Source organism: Anomaloglossus baeobatrachus, chromosome 12 (genome assembly GCF_048569485.1).
Source record: "Anomaloglossus baeobatrachus isolate aAnoBae1 chromosome 12, aAnoBae1.hap1, whole genome shotgun sequence".
Classification (NCBI taxonomy): Eukaryota; Metazoa; Chordata; class Amphibia; order Anura; family Aromobatidae; genus Anomaloglossus; species Anomaloglossus baeobatrachus.
The window spans coordinates 14,061,505-14,068,372 of record NC_134364.1 but is presented as its reverse complement, the minus strand read 5'-3'; the positions used below and the strand labels follow the sequence as shown (position 1 = coordinate 14,068,372).

At 40.0% G+C, this 6,868-nt stretch overlaps 1 protein-coding gene across 1 annotated transcript; it reads left to right on the top strand.

Moving 5' to 3' along the window:
* The first annotated feature begins 220 nt into the window (after positions 1-220).
* On the top strand, positions 221-6,141 carry LOC142258485 (alpha-1-antitrypsin-like). Its single transcript, XM_075331105.1, has 4 exons — positions 221-902; positions 1,027-1,291; positions 1,554-1,701; positions 5,956-6,141. The coding sequence occupies exons 1-4, from the start codon at positions 221-223 to the stop codon at positions 6,139-6,141; spliced, it is 1,281 nt and encodes a 426-aa protein (XP_075187220.1).
* The last annotated feature ends 727 nt before the right edge of the window (positions 6,142-6,868 follow it).

The window sequence follows — 6,868 nt, the reverse complement described above, 5'->3', positions numbered from 1 at the left end:
CCACCAATTAATTACATCTCATTGGTGCCATTTGTAACAAAATATTCTGTACTTATTATTTAGCAAGGTGTCTTAACTACTAAATAAAAATATCTCTGAGCCCTCATCTCTATGAGATTATTGCAGGGCAGTGGGGTCAGATATATAGACGACATCATTTTTATTATCTAAATGCAATACAAAATGACTGTAATTGACATTTTCTTTTTCTTTCAGAAACATGAAAGTCTTTTTGTTTTTGGGAGTGACTCTACTTTTCAAATTGGCTTTGGCTGATCATCATGAGAAGGATCAAAAATATGATAATGACCACAATGATCGCAAAGACAGTCTTCACAAGAAAGAAGAGCACCACAGCAATGAGCACAACCATCACCATAACGAGTCTATGCCCTGCCACAAGATAGCTCCATACAATTCCAAATTCTCCTTTGACCTGTATCGGCAGGTGGCTCTAGATCATCCGTATGAGAACATTGTCTTCTCACCGGTCAGTGTTTCAACTGCATTTGCTTTCCTGTCTCTTGGTGCTAAGGCTCAGACCCGCTCACAGATCATTGAAGGAATCGGTTTCAATACGTCTGAGATTTCAGAACAAGAAATGCATGAAGGCTTTCACCAACTTCTGGTTTTCCTCAATGACGTGGACAGGGAGCTGCAACTCAGTGGAGGGAACGCGCTCTTCATCTCCCAGGAACATAAGACTCTACAGACGTTCTTAGATGAGGCCAAGAAGCTCTACCAATCCGAAGCTTTCTCTACTGACTTCAAGAACAACGAAGAAGCAAAAAATCAGATTAATAGCTACGTGGAGAAGAAGACCCATGGCAAGATTGCCCACATGCTGGACAGTGTAGACCAGGACATCGTTTTAGTCCTCATCAACTACATTTATTTTAAAGGTAATCATCATAGTCAGCCATTTAATTGGGTTTACATTATATTGTCCCTATAATATCACAGCTCCGCCACTGTCATTCCACACAACAATTATGCTGAATTATCTTTCCCTTAATTTCTTCACAGGAAAATGGGAAAAACCATTTAGCGAAGAAATGACAATAGAAATGGATTTTCACGTCAATGCGAAGACAACTGTGAAGGTGCCGTTCATGAGAAGAACAGGGATGTACAAAGTGGCCTTCACCAAAGAGGCCATCGTTGTCTCCATACCCTATGAAGGAGATGCTGATGCCTTATTCATCCTGCCAAAGAAGGGAAAGTTGCCCAAAATAGAACAGAATTTTAATGAAGAGACAATAAAGAAATGGAAGAAATCAATGGAAATGCAGTAAGGGGCTGTCTATCTATCTGGGCATCACTTTGTTATTCAGTAACACTCTTTAGTCACCCATGTATCCAGTCTCTTCCCTACTTTCTCCCTCTTCTCTACTCTTTGTGTGTTCGTCCTTACATATAATCCCATTGTGCGTTGCTTTCCCTCTCTCAATATAAGGCCACCTCTGGGAATACCTCAGTTTATACGTATAGCTCCGTGTAAATGGTGTAAAGATAAGCATCCAAGTAATAATGTTCCTCTAAATTGTACACAGATGTGTGGAAATATTCCTCCCGAAATTCAATATCTCCGGCAATATAAACCTTAAAGAAACGCTAAGCAAGATGGGAATAGTAGACGTCTTCTCTGACAATGCTGATCTCTCTGGTATCACTGGAGAAGCCAAACTGAAGGTTTCTAAGGTAAGTTCTATCTATCTATCTATCTATCTATCTATCTATCTATCTATCTATCTATCTATCTATCTATCTATCTATCTATCCCTCTAACTATCTATCTATCTATCTATCCCTCTATCTATCTATCCCTCTATCTATCTATCTATCTATCTATCTCTCTATCTATCTATCTATCTATCTATCTATCTATCTATCTATCTATCCCTCTATCTATCTATCTATCTATCTATCTATCTATCTATCTATCTATCTATCTATCTATCTATCCCTCTCTCTATCTGTTTATCTATCTATCTATCTATCTATCCCTCTATCTATCCCTCTATCTATCCATCTCTCTATCTATCTATCCCTCTATCTATCTATCCCTCTATCTATCCCTCTATCTATCTATCTATCCCTCTATCTATCTATCTATCCCTCTATCTATCTATCCCTCTATCGATCCCTCTATCTATCTATCCATCTCTCTATCTATCTATGTATCCCTCTATCTATCTATCTATCTATCTATCCACCTATCTATCATCTATCTTCTATCTATCTATCCCTCTATCTATCCCTCTAGCCATCTACAGTCATATGAAAAAGTTTGTGCACCCCTATTAATGTAACCTTTTTTCTTTATAACAATTTGGGTTTTTGCTATTTCAGTTTCATATATCTAATAACTGATGGACTGAGTAATATTTCTGGATTGAAATGAGGTTTATTGTACTAACAGAAAATGTGCAATCCGCATTTAAAGAAAATTTGACCGGTGCAAAAGTATGGGCACCTCAACATAAAAGTGACATTAATATTTTGTAGCTCCTCCTTTTGCAGTAATCCCAGCCTCTAGTCGCTTCCTGTAGCTTTTAATGAGTTCCTGGATCCTGGATGAAGGTAGATTTGACCATTCCTGTTTACAAAACAATTCCAGTTCAGGTAAGTTTGATGGTCCCGAGCATGGACAGCGGCTTCACATCATCCCACAGATGTTCAATGATATTCAGGTCTGGGGACTGGGATGGCCATTCCAGAACATTGTAATTGTTCCTCTGCATGAATGCCTGAGTAGATTTGGAGCGGTGTTTTGGATCATTGTCTTGCTGAAATATCCATCCCCTGCATAACTTCAACTTCGTCACTGATTCTTGCACATTATTGTCAAGAATCTGCTGATACTGAGTTGAATCCATGCGACCCTCAACTTTAACAAGATTCCCGGTGCCGGCATTGGCCACACAGCCCCAAAGCATGATGGAACCTCCACCAAATTTTACTGTGGGTAGCAAGTGCTTTTCTTGGAATGCCGTGTTTTCTTGCCTCCATGCATAACGCCTTTTTGTATGACCAAACAACTCAATCTTTGTTTCATCAGTCCACAGGACCTTCTTCCAAAATGTAACTGGCTTGTCCAAATGTGCTTTTGCATAGCTCAGGCGACTCTGTTTGTGGCGTGCTTGCAGAAACGGCTTCTTTCGCATCACTCTACCATACAGCTTCTCCTTGTGCAACGTGCGCTGTATTGTTGACTGATGAACATTGACACCATCTGCAGCAAGATGATGCTGCAGGTCTTTGGAGGTGGTCTGTGGATTGTCCTTGACTGTTCTCACCATTCTTCTTCTCTGCCTTTCTGATATTTTTCTTGGCCTGCCACTTCTGGGCTTAACAAGAACTATACCTGTGTTCTTCCATTTCCTTACTATATTCCTCACAGTGGAAACTGACAGTGTAAATCCCTGAGACAACTTTTTGTACCTTCCCCTGAACAACTATGTTGAATAATCTTTGTTTTCAGATAATTTGAGAGTTGTTTTGAGGAGCCCATGATGCCCCTCTTCATAGGAGATTCAAATAGGAGAACAACTTGCAAGTGGCCACCTTAAATACCTTTTCTCATGATTGGATACACCTGCCTATGAAGTTCAAAGCTCAATGAGGTTACAAAACCAATTTAGTGCTTCAGTAAGTCAGTAAAAAGTAGTTAGGAGTGTTCAAATCAAGAAATTGATAGGGGTGCCCATAGTTTTACACCTGTCAAATTTTGTTTAAATGCGGATTGCACATTTTCTGTTAGTACAATAAACCTCATTTCAATCCAGAAATATTACTCAGTCCATCAGTTATTAGATATATGAAACTGAAATAGCAAAACCCAAATTGTTCTAAAGAAAAAAGGTTCACATTAATAGAGGTGCCCAAACTTTTTCATATGACTGTATCTATCTATCCCTCTATCTATCTATCTATCTATCTATCTATCTATCTATCTATCTATCATCTATCCCTCTAGCCATCTATCTATCTATCTATCTATCTACAGTTAGGTCCAGAAATATTTGGACAGTGACACAAGTTTTGTTATTTTAGCTGTTTACAAAAACATGTTCAGAAATACAATTTTATATATAATATGGGCTGAAAGTGCACACTCCCAGCTGCAATATGAGAGTTTTCACATCCAAATCGGAGAAAGGGTTTAGGAATCATAGCTCTGTAATGCATAGCCTCCTCTTTTTCAAGGGACCAAAAGTAATTGGACAAGGGACTCTAAGGGCTGCAATTAACTCTGAAGGCGTCTCCCTCGTTAACCTGTAATCAATGAAGTAGTTAAAAGGTCTGGGGTTGATTACAGGTGTGTGGTTTTGCATTTGGAAGCTGTTGCTGTGACCAGACAACATGTGGTCTAAGGAACTCTCAATTGAGGTGAAGCAGAACATCCTGAGGCTGAAAAAAAAAGAAAAAATCCATCAGAGAGATAGCAGACATGCTTGGAGTAGCAAAATCAACAGTCGGGTACATTCTGAGAAAAAAGGAATTGACTGGTGAGCTTGGGAACTCAAAAAGGCCTGGGCGTCCACGGATGACAACAGTGGTGGATGATCGCCGCATACTTTCTTTGGTGAAGAAGAACCCGTTCACAACATCAACTGAAGTCCAGAACACTCTCAGTGAAGTAGGTGTATCTGTCTCTAAGTCAACAGTAAAGAGAAGACTCCATGAAAGTAAATACAAAGGGTTCACATCTAGATGCAAACCATTCATCAATTCCAAAAATAGACAGGCCAGAGTTACATTTGCTGAAAAGCACCTCATGAAGCCAGCTCAGTTCTGGAAAAGTATTCTATGGACAGATGAGACAAAGATCAACCTGTACCAGAATGATGGGAAGAAAAAAGTTTGGAGAAGAAAGGGAACGGCACATGATCCAAGGCACACCACATCCTCTGTAAAACATGGTGGAGGCAACGTGATGGCATGGGCATGCATGGCTTTCAATGGCACTGGGTTACTTGTGTTTATTGATGACATAACAGCAGACAAGAGTAGCCGGATGAATTCTGAAGTGTACCGAGATATACTTTCAGCCCAGATTCAGCCAAATGCCGCAAAGTTGATCGGACGGCGCTTCATAGTACAGATGGACAATGACCCCAAGCATACAGCCAAAGCTACCCAGGAGTTCATGAGTGCAAAAAAGTGGAACATTCTGCAATGGCCAAGTCAATCACCAGATCTTAACCCAATTGAGCATGCATTTCACTTGCTCAAATCCAGACTTAAGACGGAAAGACCCACAAACAAGCAAGACCTGAAGGCTGCGGCTGTAAAGGCCTGGCAAAGCATTAAGAAGGAGGAAACCCAGCATTTGGTGATGTCCATGGGTTCCAGACTTAAGGCAGTGATTGCCTCCAAAGGATTCGCAACAAAATATTGAAAATAAAAATATTTTGTTTGGGTTTGGTTTATTTGTCCAATTACTTTTGACCTCCTAAAATGTGGAGTGTTTGTAAAGAAATGTGACAATTCCTACAATTTCTATCAGATATTTTTGTTCAAACCTTCAAATTAAACGTTACAATCTGCACTTGAATTCTGTTGTAGAGGTTTCATTTCAAATCCAATGTGGTGGCATGCAGAGCCCAACTCGCGAAAATTGTGTCACTGTCCAAAGATTTCTGGACCTAACTGTATCTATCCCTCTATCTATCTATCTATCTATCTATCTATCCCTCTATCCATCTATCTATCTATCCCTCTATCTATCTATTTATCCCTCTATCTATCCCTCTATCATCTATCTATTATCTATCCCTCTATCCCTTTATCTATCCCTCTATCTATCTATCTATCTATCCCTCTATCATCTATCTATTATCTATCCCTCTATCTATCCCTCTATCTATCCCTCTATCTATCCCTCTATCTATCTATCCATATTTTATGTATCAAGGATGTAAAGACGCTTGTGTTCCTCCCCCTCCGCAGGCTTTCCATAAAGCTGTGCTCACTATCGATGAGAAGGGCACAGAGGCGGGCGGCAGTACAGCGCTTGAGGCTACCCCTAGATCCACTCCTAATGTTATATTTAACAATCATTTTATATTTTCATTATATGACTACAAAACAAAAAGTGTTCTCTTTAGTGGAAGAGTCTTCAATCCTCAGAAATGATTGTTAAAAAAAAACCCTTTCCTGCAATAAAATGTTACCTTGCATCAGAGTTGTCTCTTATTTTGCATTGTTACAATATTTGGACACTGGGCACTCATCCACCATCTCCTGACCCTCCTCATCTCTTACATCGACAATGAGGTTCCCTGAAAAATGCCCACAGGAAAATTGCCCACAGGAAAAATGCCCACAGGAAAATTGCCCACAGGAAAAATGCCCACAGGAAAAATGCCCACAGGAAAAATGCCCACAGGAAAATTGCCCACAGGAAAAATGCCCACAGGAAAAATGCCCACAGGAAAATTGCCCACAGGAAAATTGCCCACAGGAAAAATGCCTACAAGAAAAATGCCCACAGGAAAATTGCCCACACGGAAAATTGCCCACTCGGAAAATTGCCCACAGGAAAATTGCCCAAATGGAAAATTGCCCACTCGGAAAATTGCCCACATGGAAAATTGCCCACAGGAAAATTGCCCACACGGAAAATTGCCCACATGGAAAATTGCCCACATGGAAAATTGCCCACATGAAAAATTGCCCACACTGAAAATCGCCAATTGCAGCATCACAAAGTTTCAGATCTATGATATTTGAGGTGCAAGGTGAGGATGTTCACATGATAGGTGATCAACTTGTGATTTACAGTTGACCTAGTGCAAAACTGCAAAAATGCTGAAGATCTGTGGTTTGTAGCAACAGTCTGTCATTATCAGCGATAGATAGA